The 19,583-nt window shown below is 36.8% G+C and overlaps 1 protein-coding gene across 1 annotated transcript; it reads right to left on the bottom strand.

The window, feature by feature from the left end:
• Positions 1-537: 537 nt before the first annotated feature.
• On the bottom strand, positions 538-19,370 carry LOC145674900 (uncharacterized; the record flags this gene model as incomplete). Its single annotated transcript, XM_081745159.1, is given in 2 exon segments — positions 538-10,788; positions 18,922-19,370. Coding segments are annotated over 2 exon segments (1,857 nt in total). The 3' UTR covers positions 538-9,293.
• Positions 19,371-19,583: the final 213 nt, after the last annotated feature.

Here is a 19,583-nt window from a genome sequence, read left to right as displayed (position 1 = left end):
ATCTAGGACAAAATCCAAGAGGACAAGACCTTGAAAATTCTGACAAAATGGACTAAAATCAAGGAGCAGAATCATAGGCGCAGCCTAATAAAAGGATGATTATTCTTTTCTTCAACTGTCACACACCTTTGACAGAGGGAGGGAGCGAAGGAGACTACAATTGATGGACGATATCAAAACAGAAAAATCATACGTGAAGAGAAAGAGGTCAGCGGAAGACCGTGGGGCATGGAAGCTTCTGAATTGTAGCAAGTGACCTGCCAAAAATGGGAGAATACCTAAGATGATGTTGGTGTCATGCACCTAAAACGTTATCTGTAATTCTTCACTTTATTGAAATAACCTTTTTAAAATATTGAAAACTCAATAAAGACGTAAGATTGTTGTACAGACGTGTTTAAATGATTAGACTCACCCTTGAAAAATGCGAAATTGATGTTGCAGTCCTAATTTCCGAGTTCTTGAACATGTAATTTAATGGTTTAAACCACCAAATGGAATCCTTCATTTGTTTACTGTACACATGAAGTGGTGATATCATCGTTGAACAGCAGAAGGCATTAGTAGAGGGGAGAGAGTACTGAAAGTGGTATTTCAGTTGTAGACAGCTATTGTAGTTTCTAACAACAAGTTATAATCTGAAGTATTCTGCTTGCAGTCGTAAGCAGTTACGACATTCAAAGCGTTCAACAGTTCGAATGGGTCAGTTCAAAGTGATCTTGACGTGTTTTTTGTATTAATCTCTTATTCTATGAAGTCCTGTAATCACGGCATAATTTGAAAATTCAGAGACCTCTCTTCCCGTAAAGTGGAAGTTGTCAAAACACTTTTGGCGGAAGGAAGATATACATAACGACAAATTGCTATTAGAGTTGGGGTAGGGCCAAAATCTGTAAGTAAAATCTCCGTTGCAATTAGAAAGAAGAAAATATATCAGCAACATAGGCTTTAGAAGTGTGGACGAGATTCAAAGCAATCGCTAAGAGGTATCAAAGAACTAAAAAAAAAATGGCTCTGGGAAACAGAAACGCAACTTCTAGAGATTTAAGCATAAAGTTGCTGAGGTATGGTGTAGACATTTCGCCTGAAAATGTTCGAAGGATTCTTTGTGTTGAGGGAATAAAAGCACTCAGGCCAAGAAAGCAAAAGTTACTCCAATCATTGCAAAGAAGCCCTCGAATGGGCACGAGGCCTAGAATATTGAACTGCTGATTATGAATATCCACAATATGTGCGACGTCGACCTCTGGAGGAATTCAAGTTGAAATGCCTCCAACAAACAGTGAAGCATCCTATTTCAGTCATGGTCTGGGGTGTGATGTTTGTCTTTGGGCCTGGGAAACTGTATAGGGGAGCTTGTCCCAGTGACGAATTCTTCCCAGTCCCGTACAGTACTAGTTTTAGCATTCCGGCGTTAGAGAGCAGTAGCTGTTCTATATGCATCTGTAGCATTTATCAAAATAGGAGAAAGTGTTTGGCGCCACTTGTCTGTCGTGCGCGCCAGTCTCAAGTAAATCGCTGAAAATTGATCCTTGCTGCTATCTTGCAATACACATATAACTTTTACAGTAGACTTTCACCCTCCTCAGGTAAGTGAACTAAATTTATCTTACTCTCATAATATTTCCTTAATAATTAAAGAAGCGTACTGTTTCAAAGCATTAACTAAATTTTCCATGGTCTTTAGTTGGTAATATTTTTTCTAATAGATCGTGTGGACCGGACACTCCAAATGTTCCCAGTACTGGACAGAAGAAATTACCCAATTAGTCTTAGTTGAAAAAATATTTAGGGTGGACTTGATTTCTACTCCAATCATTGATTTCTAGGAACTTGGTAAAAGGATGGCTACATACAAGAAAGAGAAACGGGATGAAGAAAGTAAGAAGAAAGCTGTGGATAGTGTGTTAGCGGGAAACTGTAGTGTTCGGAGAGCTGCTGGACAAAGCAAAGGAAAATACTCTCACGGAATGTCTTATTTGTGGAGGTTTTGATGAGGATTGAGTACAGTGCTTCAGCTGCCGAGGATGGTCACATGTTGGGTGTACCGACAGTGAAAATATTGATTACTTCATTTGTGAAAATTTTAAGCAGTGAGCTTACTGAGATGGAGCACTTAATTTGAAAAATCTTTTGGCTTTAATTTCCTACACATTATTGTTACTATAGTCTTAGTTTTATTATTATTGTAGAAGTTTATAAATATGTTGATTTTACCAACGGGTGTAACAGTAGTCACTTTTGGGTACAATTTACTAGGGAGAGAAACATATTGGTACGGTAGAGTACTTTATTTTTTATTTTTTAAATTTTCTACTCAATTTTCATACTTTCAAACCAAAACTACTAATAGAGGATATACGAAGCTCATCTTGTTAGCCAATATTGTAAGAACTGAATTATGTAATACTATTAAAATAGCAAATAAATTGTATTTCATAACTACAATATATCATTTGCTTGCATATTTACAACCACACCTCGCTTTGATATTTATAGTAATCTGTCCGGCACTGAAAACAGTTTTTTGACCAACGCCATTTTGAGCATTTTATAAAATCGAAAATTTAATGTTGAAATCTTATAATAAAGAAGTTATGCTCTGATCATTGTCAATGTGTTTTTTGTATCGATTTGTTGATTGGTTCTTAAGCAAACAGAAAAAAAATACTTAGGTGTCCGGTACTGGGGGCAGCTCCTGCAAAACGCATCTTGTTATTTTTTTTAATATTTTATATAAATGTATAGATTTTTAATTGTAATAAATAATATACAAATAGAACTAGCAGCGGCGTAGCATAAGGGAACGCCGGTATGCCCGGCATCCCCTGTTAATAAGAAAAAGTACGCATTTCATTGTATATAAATTGTTTACTTGTAACTATCACAAGTATTTCCACTGCAATCTTCTGAATGCCCTCTCTCGCCTTACTTTAACAATCGGAACTTACGCATGCGCGTCACTGACATTTTCTGTGTTTCCTCCTGTCGTATGCTATGTTCCTTGGGCTTCCACGCCTATTGCAAGCATCGGGGTTTTCGTCTGCTTTCTGTCGAATGCGCATGCGCAACTACTTCCTTTCTCACTCCTCCTCATCCCTTACAACTCTACATTTTGCCTTAGATATAAGCTGGCGTATTCTCAAATATTTCCAACTCTACCTATTTTGAACTAAGCTATAGTTTCTGTACATAACGTACGAGCGCTAACGTCAAGGAAATAGAACAAAACAGAAATGGCTAGTTCAATATAAAAATAGTTATGCTTTAATCGTAATTAAATGCATCGTAATTATAATCGTAATTAAAGGAAAACTATTAATCTTCATCACAAATAAATAGTATGCCCAGTGGTGTAGCTAGTAACTCTTTGAGGGAACTCACACACACAAATATAAATATAAAGCATTTGTAGAATCACGGTTACCGACCTGGTAGGCCACTCCCCACTCCTCGCAAAGATTGCTTGGGCCCTTCAGTCTCTGGATATCTGGCAACGAAATAGACACACAGAAACAGACCCCCTGAGTTGTTTTAAGTGTTTTCTATTTACATCTCTAAATGATATACATATACACTCAGGCCATATTCACGAACGGGCGCCTGAGTTCCGGACCCAAGATGACAACTTTCTAGGGGCGACATATCTCTTTAAAAAAAAAAATAAAAAAAAGAAAGAGATTGAGGTATGGTATGCAGAGAAAGAAGTTGCCCACGAGAAAGAAATAAAGGAAACTATACTGAAAACAATGTTCATACAACAGTGGGGCGGAATTTTCTCTAAGAAGGAGCTGAGACAATTGCATATTGGCTTCTAACGTAATCCACGCCTTTGCTTCTGTATACTCCACTAGGCGACCAATTAGGGTGGCCTGCCCCCCTAAATTTTTTATAATCGTATATTTCCCCTCGTAATAGCTATGCATTGCTGATTTCAGCAGTATTGTATCACGCAAGTGATTAACTTTGGCATCACCATTTCGGAATACTACGCTACGCTACTGAGAACTAGTATATAATACGAGGCCTAGTCTTAGTTATATTTATAAATAATATAGATAGATAGATGTGTGTGTATGTGTGTGTGTGTGTGCGTAAGCTAAACAATACCTAATTTATGTTGTGTTTTGTATCGTGTTCAACATGTCTGTACCAATATCAAACGCATTTTGTTTACTGTATTATGGCTAATTCCTTATGTATGTATGTATTATATACTATATGTACTGTACTGTATGTCCAATAAAAATAATAAATGCAATAATAGTGAATAATCTAATAAAGAGAAAAATCAATAAACAACAATAGTAAATACAGTACAAAATTTTCTGAATTCATCCGTCCGAGTTTTTGCTTATCCATGTTAGGTCCGGTCGACATTAGCTCGGATAATCGGGACTCTACTGTATTTGTAAATTTGCTTATTAGTAACCTAAGGTGTAATAATTATCCTGTATATATTCTAATAACTTATAGATTATTCTTGTTATAATAAAATGGGTCATATTCATTGTTCACTTACTAAATGATATAGTCATTTAGTTTGCTCTATTTTTGTTATCGAAAAACTCACAGTTGTTTATATTTGAATAGGTAAATTTGTTTATAAGTGTAATACATATAGACAAACCTAGCTATTGAAGATAACACATACAACCACTGTCGGACTGGCCAAGTTGAAGGTTTTTAGCACGGGTCCTAAAAGCCTCCTATATATAATTATATATATATATATATATAAACTTGATACGTCAATTGCAAAACATGTGACAAGATCATATTTTCTGTATTGAATTAATATATAGTACAAAACAGATCGCAAAAAAGTTACAATAATTCAGTAATACTGAGAGAACTCTGATAACCAGGAAATCCCGAAGGGCCAAACAAAAAGACATTAACACATAAATTTGCACACAAAATAGCACTGCGCTGAATCACACATCACTTGCTTGAAACAATTAAAAAGCCAATAATTATCATTTGACCACGTACGAAATCCATCAACTACTAGCAACGGCAGTTTCATGCCGGGAAACTTCGTGTCATGTGTCCGAGATCCAACTCTAACAGTTGTCTGGTCCATTTTCCTAAGAAGAGCCTGGAGAGGGGAGTAGGGTAGTATATATAAACGGTGTACGCACAAGACGACAAGTGAAATCGAATAAGCGCAAGGGACCGTTACGGACTAGAGGGGGCCTTTGTTAAGTAAGAAGTTTTACTGTCTCTTGGGCAGTACTGATATGAGAAAGGGAGGCCCGAGAAGACTTCTTTTGGAAAGACGAACTTAGGCTTCGCAAAATTTTTGGTAAGAATATTCAAGCATTTGCGATGGCGAAAATTCGACAAAGCCCTACAGGTCCTGTGCCTCGTGACCCCTGCGTGGCCAGACGAGCCCTTGGCGATCTCCAAGTAACCAACGTGGCCATTCCGGCACTGCATACAACATTTTTTGTAACTATGCACTCGAAAGAAAGTCATTATGTAAAGGCAGAATAATAACGTTAAATGACCCACAGGTTGTATTAACATTGTGTTACTTGTATTTAGACGAAAAATACGGAAATTTTCGACATTTATCAGGCGTAAGAAAGACTGCTCTAGGAACATCATATGAGACCTCATGATAGTTAAGCAGGTAATATTGTATTTAAGTTTGACATTTTGCTATAAAAGATGGAACTTTTTGAAAGTGTGTTAACTATATAGTCTGTATCTATTAATTCAAGTTAACGCTTAACGTTTGTTTAACTTGAACAATAACATGATGTTTGATCTTCCCTCTCCAAAACAATGTTATACAAGTTTGAATAAAAATAAGGGTTGTACGTTAAGAAAGAGGAATAGGTAGATTCTGATATGTGAGAGATCTGATCTTCTGTTGACATGTTTTTCTTTTACTTCCAATAGACTACGTTCTTGTTTTCTATTTTTTTTTTTTTTTTTGTATCCTACTTCTTCTCTGGTTAGTTTCTTTAATCTTCGAATCTTCGATGCCACACAAGAACACTACGTAAGTATGTCACTATTTTTAGATATGTATAAACTTCATTTTTTTTTAGAAAATTTGTTATAAGGCTTGTTGCCTTGAGAAGCTAGGCTTCTGACCCCGAGTATAGAGGTCCCGCGCTCAGTGGAGACAAGGAACGCGAGAGCAGTACAAAAGAAAGTGGAGAGAAATGACCCCTCGGGAATGACATTATTCATTCAAACAACCTGGCTATGTTTCCAGCCTTCTGACGACTCTTTTGAACCACAAAGCTAAGAAGAAAAGCATATATCAAAAAGTAGAATATACAATCTTGATCTCACAATAGAATGGTGGCAGAGCAAGCAAGAAAATTACGAAAAACAAAAAAAAAAAATATATATATATATATAAACTTCAGTGAAAGAATGGATTTCTCGCCATGATCTAGAGCTTAAGAAATAGGTTGGAATCATTGTTGGCCACAAGTGGGACCTTGGCCCTAGCATCGAGCAGCGTTTCAGATCCTCAACCTCTTCTTTCCTATCTCTAGTTTCTTGCCTTTAACGTAGAGAGTGGGATGCGAGAAACTATATAAGGGACGAGTATGGCCTTGAGATCGGTTCAGTATCCAGTCTACGATTCGCGGGCAAGACGTTACCAGCACACTAGCAGCCAACAGTTAAAGCGCAGGTACGACATGAGACTCGAGATTTTTGTCTCATTGGCATTACGTTCTAAAGCAGAATATTTCGGTGAAGCGGCGTCATTCTTAGGCAGATCGAAGGGTGAACACCCTATAACATCTTCAAAGATATTCAAGTCCTAAGTCTCTTTATATTTTTTCTCATGGCTTTTTTTTTCATAAACTTGAAAATCATTTTTTACAAACTGAAGGAAACAAGTTCGCAACTTAGAATTCCAGGACCAGTCGCTAGGGTAGACTCCTATATAGCTAAACTGAAGTAATTTTACTCAGATAACACATGTATATGACCAACACTCTTTGTCAATTGAAATGTATACTCTTAGTTTATTGTAATAAACCTCTTTTGTTATAAAACTCTTCTTTTTTGGTTGGAGGTTAAAAAGGACTATACGATTTCTTGGTATAGAAGCTCATTCTAAATTACAAAACCCTATGAGTTCTCTTTCAGTAAAGTACTACACATTTTAATCGATTTCAAACCAGCAAGCTGATGAAAATAGTACTGCTCGAAGCTGAATGCGGAATGTTTCAGATAAAGACTGCAATCTGTCAGCTAGGAGGAAGAGACGGAGAGAGGAGTCAAGTACTAGCATCTCTATTATGCAAGTGAAGGCACATATAAGAACTCAATCCCAGATATTCTTCTTAAGTGGGATAATGTCAAGGTCCCAGTACGTTGTGTACAGCCTAACATTGTGCGATAAGATCAAATGCTCAATTTAACAATTAGCAGTAAAACATAACAATTCACAACATATTTAGTGGTAGGGCCGGGTTACGATCTGCTCAATTTTCCACCAATCACAATAGTTCATAATATAGTGCTTTTCTACAATAACATTTTGTGTCGATTTAAATGCTATTTTATAAGTGAAGCATAACATTCAGTATTTCTTATAAATACTACGTTATAAACAAGTCAGGTTTCGAATTGCATTAGTCAGCGTAACAGAGCTACGTTATTTAGTGGATTTTCGAAACTTTCTTTAGGAGAGCTGCTGATATTTTTCGGATATCGCCTTTACTGCCATCAACTTCTTCATTTTTCTTAATTTACTACACCTGGTTTGCTAATGGAGCTGCACGACTTGGGCAATCCACTACTGATCCTACACTAAGCAATATGCGTGTCTAAAGAGCAACGAATTTGATCACGCTCTCTCTCTCCGATGAGAAACACTGATTTAAAAAAAAAAACGGGTCACACTAATCTTTGATCAGATAAACGCTTCATCTGTCAAACACAGATTTTGCAAAAAATCTGTGATAATACCAGCTACAAAGAATACATTATACAATTTTGTTAACCGATTACAATTCGAAATATGACACAGTTTGCCGTCTTTCAGCAGCTAGTAAAGTATGTTGTTTCTCTACACATCAGTATAACACGTATACCCATCATCCTGAAATCAAGTAATCCAAACCTTGCTACAATAATAGGAGGTTTCTTATATGCTTGCAGTACATGGCAAACACTTTGTAACACTAAATAAAAGTATCTCATTCATGAGGATTATGAGCGAAGATATACGTCTTAAATTACATTTGTGAACAACCGTTTTACCGCACTGAAATTAGGTATGCATTGTTTGACACCACGAGTGGAAACACGAGTTCAAACTACATTTGAGTATAAGTTTTGCAAAACTGAATTAAAAGACCTAGGTTTTCACTTACCATGTACCTATTCAAGCATGCACAGAATGTAACAATATGTTGTTTCCCCTGTGAAAATAAGCAATGGTTGCTACAGTGAATTCAAGTAAGTGCTGTCTCCTCCAGTGAATAACTTTCTATTTTCTACCAAATTTTTCTCAGTAAACGCCCTTCCACTCTCAATGTATGTACCTTTTCTATTACGAAATACCTATCATTTTTGTCACTAGGCATATGCTTTTCAAAGCTTTCCTTCGGGCTAAGTAAATCTATGGTTTTAACTGTTTGAGTATAAATGACTTGGTATCATGAATGCAAGTATCTGCTCTTTCACCAGTTAGTAACCAACAGTGTTATAAGTCAGTTTTAAAACAAAACGGTTTGCCATTCTCAATACACGTTGTGCCTTATCAGTCTTATGAGTAAGCAATACACGTAGCTGCTTATGCAAGATTTCTTTTCGATTAAACACTTTGCCATACTGAATGCACAGAAGTGAACATTCGTTATACTTGTGCTTTCTGAGAAACCTGTAAGTAAAAGCTTAGCTATATTAAGTGCAGCTAAATGCTCTCAGTTCTTAGTAACCATGTTTTCCTCAAACACATTTGGAGAGCATACGACTTCCCACACTGAATGCAGTTACACACTCTTCCAAATATGTAAGGAACAATATGCTCTTTCAAATTTCCTTTAAAAACAAACGCTTCCCCACATTGAATGTACATATGTAATCTTGCAACTCTGTAAAAAGTCATATATCATTTTCATTCAGAGATAATGCAAGAATCTGCTGCTCCACTAAAGTATGTAAATATATGGTTTTCCAGCACCGATTTGAAAGTAATCATTTTGCCTCACTAAATACAGATAAATGCTCTTCTGGGTGAGTATGAGACTTTCAAACCACCATTGTGAGTAAATGCTTTGCCACACTGAATGCAAACACTTATCTCTTCACCTGTGAGTCAGCATGTGTTTATTCAAGGTACTTTTGTAAGGATATGCTTTGCCACACTCAATGCAGATATGTGCTCTTTCACCTGTGTGAGAAAGCATATGGCTTTTCAAACCGTGTTTTTGTGCAAACGCTTTGCCACACAAAACGCAAAAATGTGATCTTTTACCTCTGTGAGTTAGCATGTGTCTACTCAAGATTCCCTTCAAAGCGAACGCCTTTCCACACTCAGTGCAGATGTATGATCTTTCACCTGTGTGAGAGAGCATGTGCTGTTTCAAACCTGGTTTGGAATTATACGCTTTGCCACATGGAATGCACGTATATGCACCTCCTCCTCTGTGAGTAATCATATGCCTTTGCAAACCCGATCTCAAAGGAAACGCTTTTCCACACTCAGGGCAGATATGAATCCTTTCACCTGTGTGAATATACATGTGGCTTCTCAAAGTGCTCCTTTGGGCAAACGCTTTTCCACATTGGCGACATGCGTGTGGTCTTTCACCTGTATGAGTAAGCATGTGCTGCTTCAACACCCGTTTCAAAGTAAACGCTCTTCCACACTCACTGCAAGCATATGCCCTTTCATCAGTATGAGTGAGGATGTGCTTTTTTAATGCAGATTTTAAATTAAACCCTTTTCCACACTGAATGCAACAATGGTCCTTTTCACTCCTGTGAGTAAGCATGTGTTGTTTGAAATACCACTTTACGTTAAACCCCTTTCCACACTGAATACAAGTATATGCTGCTTCACATGTGTGAGTTAGAACGTGTTTTTCCAAATACGACTTTCGAACAAATCCTTTTCCACAATGACCGCAAATATGTGTTTTTTCACCATTGTGATTGAGTATGTGTATTTTCAAACTTGATTTGAATGTAAATGCTTTTCCACACTGATTACAAAAATATGCCTTCTCACCTGTGTGAGTTCTCATGTGTTGCTTCAAACTTTCCTTTAAATTAAACGCTTTACCACACTGAGGGCACGTAAACGGTCTTTCACCTGTGTGAATAAGCATGTGTCTTTTCAAGTTTCCTTTCACAGCAAACGCTTTGGCACATTTCATGCAGGTATGTGATCTTTCTTCTTTGTGAGTTAAAACGAGCTTCTTTGGCGTACCTTCTTTATTAAACGATTTCCTACACTCAATGTAAGAAGGTGGTCTCTGAACTATGTGATTAGGCATATCACCTAAAATATTTTCGATTGTTAGCTTCTTGCCACACTGGAGAATAGTATGTGGTACATTGCTTATTTCTTCAAACTTTTCATATATCAAGTCAGACACACGGCTGATTCTCTGATCATCATGAGGAGAGGCGCACGACGAGTATCTGCTATTATTTCCTATGTGAACTGAGGATAGATAGTTTTCAGTACAACTCGTGGCACTTGCATGAGTGCTGGTAATACTTACTGCAGTAGTTGTAGGAAAGTTGAACTTTTCTTCACGTCTTCGATATCCATACAAAGAGGAGATAACAAACCTGAAAAGTGTTAAAGTTTTCTATCGTGAAAAATATATAGAAACAACTAAATAAATAAAATAGCGAATGAAGATTCTCAGAAAAGCATTGTACAGTCAGCAGCAAAAAACCTGCAACACCAGCATGTAAGTTTAATGTGAAACTATGCCTAACAGCGCAAGGATTCAACTTAACGTCTGAGTGGCACGAATCACGCGAGGAGAAACCTCGGCGTCCTCCCCTGCATACTTATTTTGGATCAAAAAACTTCGTCGTTTCACAATAAACTTACATGCTCATGTTGCAGGTTTTTGATGCGGACTGTACCCGTTAGAGCTACATTACTAAAATATAAAATGAAATGAAATCTTTGAGTTTTACGTCCCACGGTTATGCCGGTTAGGCTAAAGGAGACAGTAATGATGAGTAATGAATGAAATGGTGGAATGAAGAAAGTGGGAGGAAACGGAAGAACCCAGAGAAAACCCACGCACACGGTGTTTGTCCACTACAAAGTTCACTTGGCGGGGGCTGGGATCGAACCCGGGACCCCAAGCACCAGAGGCGAACGCTTACTGAAATCAAGAATCTAAATTTAAGAGAAAATATTAAATGAAATCTTTGAGCCTTATGTCCCACGATTATGCCGGTTACGCTAAAGGAGACGGTGATGATGAGTAATGAATGAAATGGTGGAATGAAGAAAGTGGGAGGAAACGGAAAAACCCCGAGAAAACCCACGCACACGGTGTTTGTCCACCACAAACTTCACTTGGCGGGGGCTGGGATCGAACGTTCTACCAGAGGTGAACGCTCTACCGCTGAGCCACCGTGGCCCCCAAGAGCAAATATGAAGCACAATTCAGCAGATATATTAGATATAACTGTACATTTAAATAATACGCAAATACTGTACTCAGTGTATTAATGACAAAGAGCATCAGGGGGATATTCAGTACGTAGAGAAACAAAACTATTGCTGGAAGATATGTTTATCTCCCTGTGTTTGTTTTCCACTAGATATCATTCTCATGTAATAACACATTCATTCCCATATTGACTATTAAAATTCTCAATGAGACATTTGTTGTGGATAGAAGAAGAATGACAAATTAAGATCGCAAACATTTTTCTTTTTATGCAGTGGTTACGAATCTTAATCAATTTATAACGGGACATTCTTTGGGAAATATATTTCCATTGCAGCTCTGTATCTCAGATGTTTCCGGAAATCCCGGAAACTTTTCTTTTTTCTTCAGTAAATATTGTAGGAATCGTTTGTCGTCCGCTACGACAAGATTTAAATAGTTATGAAAATAAAGGATAGTGTCCGTACTAGAGAACCTCACCATATGGTAAATTCAGTAATACGTAGATAGCCTCGATGAACAAAACGATTGTCACTGCAGGAAACAGTTGCAGTGGGACTTTTCTTACCTCGACAGTTCACTATTTACTGCACAAGCCCGGTTTGCTGAAGGGTTAAACTTGATCGAACAAGACTGATTGTCGCAAATTTGCATTTATGCTATTGATTATGAGGGCCCATTCCCATTTATGTTTGGGCTTGTCAAATAACTGACTTCTTTTGGGATAGTTGGATGCCTGCTTCTAATGAAGACAGTGTTTATCACTTCACTAATGCCCGCAGCACAGCTCAGGTATGCACCTTTCTTTGTGCAATATGATAGTTTTTGTGTAATATAAGAGGTATTTTGATCAGATAGTTATTTATTTGATTGGGATCATTTATAGATAATTTTAAATCGATTGAGTCATGATTTTTGTTAAACAAGATACTTGTTTTCCTTTTTTTTTGTCTTGGAAATATAATTACATTTATACAAATTCTTGATAAAATGATGGCTATGATTAGTACGGAATATTTATTAAATGGAATGGACTAGAATTTCTTCCCTTATAGCAAGAATGTCGCATTAATTTTCTTACAGATTTGATGTGTACTTGGGCACCCATACACAGGAAAAACGAAGACATTATCAATCGATACTGCATATCTATATTGTATGAGAAGTCATGAAAATTATTGCACAACACACATGAAAAAAAAAGAGAGAGAGAAAGAAATTGGATATCTATATTGCATTAGGAGTCAGGTGAATTAACAAAGAAGACATGTATAATAGTAACATCGTTTAAACCATCAGAGCACATCACATCCGACTCATCCTACAAAAGAATCACGTTACGAAGAGTCCATTCTATGTACTAGTTCACTATGCCTTATCAGTTTTTCTTATTCAGGATAACAACCTATCCGTAGTATATAGGCCAAAATATACAAACATTCGCTCCCCGCTCTCCGACAAACAACAGCCAAGGAGTGATCCTCGTGGGACACCATCCTGCATGAGGTAAATAATTGTTTTTCTATTGACGAGGTTGCTATAATCGTAATATCGTTTGCCCTAGACATCACTGATCTCATGGTACAAATTATGATTTTTTTTCTCGGAGACATGGCTAACAAAATTTCTAGATATAAATGCTAGAACAGATGCCACTTAGCATACACATATATTGCCCTAAAGCCTCTATTGTAATACAAATACTAAGTTATACGTACTTTCTTCGTTATGTTTTTAATTTTCATTTAGATATTTGGTTCATTTTTTCGAATATTCTACTTTATTTTATTTTAATAAGTAATTATTACAATTAATCTCCATTTGTTCTGTTCTCTCCAAGCCTATGATAAAAAATTTTCTTTCAAACATCTCCAATCTGAGGTGTCAATTTAAATCTGGAGTTCGTTACTTTTGGAATTGTTTGGGGTAACGATGAAAGTCGGTTATTTTACCCCGACAACCTGGAAAATGTTTCATGAATTAACCACCCAGAGTGTACATACAGATGTCGATGGCAGTAAACATTGCCTTCCATTCAAAGAGGGTCTTTCTCCTGCCAATGGTTTAACTTAATGCCTACTGATTGAACAATTTTGAGAGCCCAATGACCTCCTTCCTGTTAATGAAGCCTCTCTAGATAACAGTGCAGCTATACTCGAGGAAACTGATATAGTCTTTTTGGATCGTCACCGCGCACTTGTGACTTTTGTGAGAGGTCCTACTGTTCAAACTGTATGTCAGGTTTGCATTCTAAGTGCTTGTTTTATAAAATATCGTCAAATCTGCTAAATATCATTAAACTATCAGTAAAATTGGGAAAACACTTTCCTCACGCCGCAGTTGAGCACTTATGGCTGTCGTTTGACATTAAACGTCCACATGTAATAAACACTATTCCAAAATGAAATCTTTCAGCTTTACGTCCCACTTTTATGCCGGCTAGGTTAAAGGAGACGGTGATGATGGGACATAAATGAAATGGTGGAATGAATAAAGTGTGAGGAAACGGGAGAGCCCAGAGAAAACCCACGAATACGGTGTTTGTCCACCACAAAACGCACTTGGAGCGAGCTGGGATTAAACACTTTTTCGAGTGCTAGTGTATCCTCTTTATAAACAAACTATGTACTCGTGCACAAAACATCAGTACAAGCTATTACTTGAACCCGCCCCTCTTTTTCTATAACTTAATTTGCAAAATCTGACGAGTTTAATCACTTTCGAATTCGTATCGAGGAGATATATTTCAGAAGGCCTTATTGAGCGCTATACATTTCATTCAGTGCTCTGAACTTAAACTTGTGTATGCAGTGAGTCTTTCAATACTGAGCGATCGCACTTCATATGATACGTTGTGCAACGTCTTTCGCAGTACTTTGTTGACTTGAGACTCATCCTTCCTATTTCAAAAGCAGAGAAAGCCGAGTGGAGAGCCACCAGTCACACACGCATACTTCATAGAAGTCGTGCAGTGGCTCTTAAAGTGTTAGTGAACAAGCGCCTGATGTGATATTAAAGTCAAACCCTCTTCCGAGAGCAGTTCAATCTGGGTTTACATACTTTGGATCTACTACTGATAATGGTATTTACCTCAACAGCTGGATTCCACAAGCCTTTTCTCAATACTCGTTAGTATATTTCTCAATTTGGAAAAGGATAATGATACAGTTTGTCGTGGACACAACAAAGATCTACTTTTACCAAGAACATAATTTTAGGTTGAGTTTTGGTTGTAATCCGTTAAGAATGAATTTTGCAAGAATACGGTATTCCTAAGCCTATTCTCTTAATAACACGAAATTTCCACTCACCGTCAACAGTGTTAGAAAGCAGATCTAGGCTCATGTTTCCGGTAAGGTTTTGTTGAGATATTGTTAAGGCCACTGTAATGCAATTGCATTATCACATGGGAGCTTCAGCTTACATTAAATAGTCTTTTCAGGTCGAATTATTCAAATTTTCAGTTTAGAAACTAAATTTGAACACCTTTTCCCGTAAAGAACTCCTACACAAATTGAACTTCAAGATTACTTTGGTGACACTAATCTGTCGTTTCTTAATACAGTCCGATTCTAGGTTGATTTTTCAACGCGGCGTTACATGGGTACCGTACACTCGTAAGCTTATGTACTCTTATCTTCGGAGTATGAATATACACCCTGTTTCAAAAAGAATATATGTATTTCGAATGTATATATTTATTAAACTTTAAGACATACGAATATGAAATTTTACACACATATTTACGAACCTCTCAAGTTCAAATTATAGTTCAAAGTTCAAATTACAGATGTTCAATATGTCCCCAATCAGCGACACGAACAATATCACATCGATACTCAAATTCCTCCCACACTCGGGCAAGCATGTCCTGCGTCACTGATGTTATGGCAGTACGGATCCGGTTCTTCAACTCTTCGAGGTTCTGTGGGAGTGGTGGTACATAAACGTTGTCTTTAACGAAACCCCACAGGAAGAAGTCACAGGGTGGCAAATCCGGTGACTGTGGAGGCCAGCTGAGACATGCTAAGTTGTCAGCTCCTTGACGACCAATCCAACGGTTCGGTAGTTTCATTCAGATATTCACGCACTTGGTGACTCCAGTGAGGGGATGTCCCGTCTTATTGAAAAACAAAGTTGTCTTCGTGCAGCCTCGGAAACAACCAGTTTTGTAACATAGCGAGATACTGCTGGCTGACTGTTAACCGTGTTCCCATTAAAGAAGAATGGGCCGTAAAGAGATGATCAGGATATCGCACAAAACACATTGACTTTGGCCGAATCTCGTACATGTTCAATGACTGTATGTGGGTTCTGTAGGCCCCAAATTCGAACATTTTGTTTGTTTGCCTGACCACTAACGCGGAAAGTCGCTTTATCCCTGAACACGATGCGTTGTGCAAAAGTGTTATCATTGTCAATAGCATCCAGAATCTCGTTACAAAATGCAACACGTTTGCGTTTGTCATCAGAACGCAGAGCTTTTAACAGCTGTAACTTGTACGGCTTCATAACCAACCGACGTCTCAAAACACGCCAAATTGTTGTCGGCACTTGTAACTCCTGACTGGCACAACGAGTTGATTTTGAAGGACTACGTTGGAAAGTAATTTGAATTCGTGCAACATTTTCTTCAGGGGACGGCCAGGACTCTTTCCTTTACATACACATAATGTATCTACAAACTGTCGATACCATCTGCGAATGTTCCACCCATTCGAAGGATCAATTTGGTACCTCAACCTGAAACGTCTTTGTACTGTAATTACGGAATTGCACTTCGCAAACGCGAGAAGTAGTAGCCATTTTCTGCTGCGGAGTAGCCATTTTAAACATATGGCGGTTATCAAGCAAAACAGAAGACAACTGACATCTAGTGGTTATTAATATAAACTAGACTATGTATTGTTTCTCCAATAGCCGAGCCGAGGTGCAGCGATCGATAGTTTGGACAAGATAATTCTTCGTAATACGTATATTCTTTTTGAAACAGGGTGTACTTTGGATGATTTTTCACCCTTAGTAGTGCTGCTGATCATATAATTGTGAAGGTTATTTCTAAAAAAAAAAAACTATCGAGTCCACTTTGAGTTAACACTGAACTAGCACTTGTTACTACAAGTTTCTTAGTATTACCACTATTTGATACGAAATAATATGTCTGGAACCATCTTTTTTTCACTCATTTTATTTAGCTTTACTAGTGGAAAGCGCAAGAAATCTTCAAACACTCTCAACTTCAACCTTAGTTCAAAATGGACTTAGGTGATTTTGCAAATGAACTTCACAATTTTGTTGATATTATACTGTTATCTATTGCAATCCAAGATATATATATATATATATATATATATATATATATATATATATATATATATATATATATATATATATATATATATATATATATATATATGGCTATATAGCTTAACAGTTTGAATGGTCACCTCATATCAAACAATTTCTTACTATTCATTACATCATAATTACAGATGTTTTTCGTACAAACTGTGTTGCTGCTCTTTTCACTGAAGCAACTGAACAAATGTTAGATTAATGACTTATATTTTTATTTTATGCCTTCTCGTAAATTGCACAGCATATTATATGCATTATGTTCGACTACTCTTCAAGATCTCGTCTGCGTGGTGACCAGATTACTGACCAGAGTGTAGTATGTCGTTGCTCTACATGTGGAATGAATGCATATGTACGATTTTGAGTTGCCATCTCCTTGTTTCATACATGATGGCAACTCAAAATCGTACACATGCTTTTATTCCACATATATCATCCCATCCTATCATTCCATTGTTTGATACATGATGAGATCTGTCACTATAGATGATGACTACACAATTACACAATATTAATTATCGTCCCTAATCAGCAATAAAGTATTCACGAATTCTACTAATTGCCCAGACTTGTCATCAAGAATAAAACGATTTTCGTCTGTTCTACACGAACAGTTGGAGAAGTAAGAATTATATTGGCTGTTCTCTCACAGATGAGGACAGTTCGGAATTTCGTTTGCAACCCCTGGGTTTTGTATTCACTGCCAAATAACGGCATTTAAGCTTATACATGACAATTAAGCTTTGGCTACGTGCTGTGTATATCAGCTCTTCCTTGTAAAACTTCATAAAACCCTGTAGAATATTTTGAGAAAACAAGCCTTTCTGCACAACATTGTGATGCGAAACTATCAACTACAACAGCAATGATTTTGTTGTACCCTGATTGCAGAAACATGTAGGCATTTGGGAAATCGAACACAAGTCAAGAACGAGGTTTACTGGGGACGTGTTACACTGATGAAGTTCCTCCTAAGCAATGAACTCGAGAGTTATTTCAACACACAGATACGGTTCCACTGGCAATTGGAAAGGAGCCATGTAAACGATAAAAGCTTTATATAGCTAAACTTATTTTATGCAATTGAGGAAGTCGTTGCGTACCAACAACCGAGGTAAATTTATCCCAGATTATTTGCATATTATTTCCAATTATACATTTAATACGCGATTCAACTGTTCGCACTATGAACAATGTCTCGTGCCCCTGAGTGTACGACACCTTTGTAGAACGTCCAGAATCTGAGACACCAGATAACATTTACGACTGCCAACAATATTACAGAGATTTTGGGAATAATCAAATTTTCAGTGACATGTTCTCACATTTATTCGTACGACTAAATCTAACGTTCTCTGTGTTCTACTTCAGATTTCTCTTCGTACGCATATTTATTACTATTTAATGCGTCATTTTTTTTGATATTATTTCATTCTTCCTTTCCTGGTTTGATCCTTATCAACACTTGTACGATTTTTATATAAAACTTTTCTCTATTGTTATTATAGCTTATTTACTATTTATGTTTTTTTTCAAAAGCTTATTTGATATACTTATATGACAGTTTGTTGAAGATCGTTACTGAAATGTATAGCCAAACAGCAAAGGCCCCATTAAATATCAATCACTTAATCTCGATGTGGAATCATCAAACCAAACTACCAGTAAATAAAAAAAAAACGATAATTTTTTATTTTTTCCTGCATGCCACATTATACCTGTAGCTACACCTATCATGAACTGAGTGCATGTTCAAGGAATACGGAATGTGCATGTTCAAGTAATACGAAGTAAGCGACAATTGAATATGAATAACGCGAGATTTACAACTTTGTTTCTCATTAAGTTGGCATTCCGCCTATTATATGAACTACTTACTGGAAAGAGGCCAGTATATAAAAATACAGAAAAAGAAGTAAAATATTACCTTTGAATTCCAGGTCCTTCTTTTCCATGTTCTATCCCGCTATTTGATGATGACTCAGATGGTACTCCAGATGTAACAACCCTTTTAATTTTCAAGTTTTCAAAAAAATCGCTTAAATATATTTCATGATCCTTGATTTCAGGCTTAGGCTTTACTATGGAAAGAAATCCTAAAGTCGAAGATGCAATGTTTTGATCTGTTATCGCATTCTCATTATGGACTTCAGTCAACTTCGTGTCTTTGATATACGTCAATCCTTCGTAATTTTCATGAAGTGGGTCTTCATCAAAGCATCTTCTTTTCTCAGCTTCGTAATTAATTTTAGGAAATATAGAACTTAATTCAATTTTATGTTCATCCATTATGACAACGGTAACAACTGCTTGTTTCTAAAGCTCTTTTACTGCCTAATTAGTTAGTGACTGTAAACCAGGTTGTTTTCAGAAATCCTAGAAAAAGGAAAAAATAAAAATATCAATAGATAAATACTATTTGACGATATTGCCTAGAGAAAACATAAAAAACTGAGTTATTATACAATAAACGACGTTGTAAAATTAGCAACTACGTGCATTCAACCATTATTGTGTAGTTAATTGGTATATTTATTCTACAGGAATGAGGCAAATAAATTTCTATAAATAAACGGGATATTTGTAATA

This window comes from Thermobia domestica, chromosome 18 (assembly GCF_964235325.1).
Source record: "Thermobia domestica chromosome 18, izTheDome1.hap1.1, whole genome shotgun sequence".
NCBI lineage: Eukaryota > Metazoa > Arthropoda > Insecta > Zygentoma > Lepismatidae > Thermobia > Thermobia domestica.
This window is presented reverse-complemented; position numbering and strand designations above follow the sequence as displayed.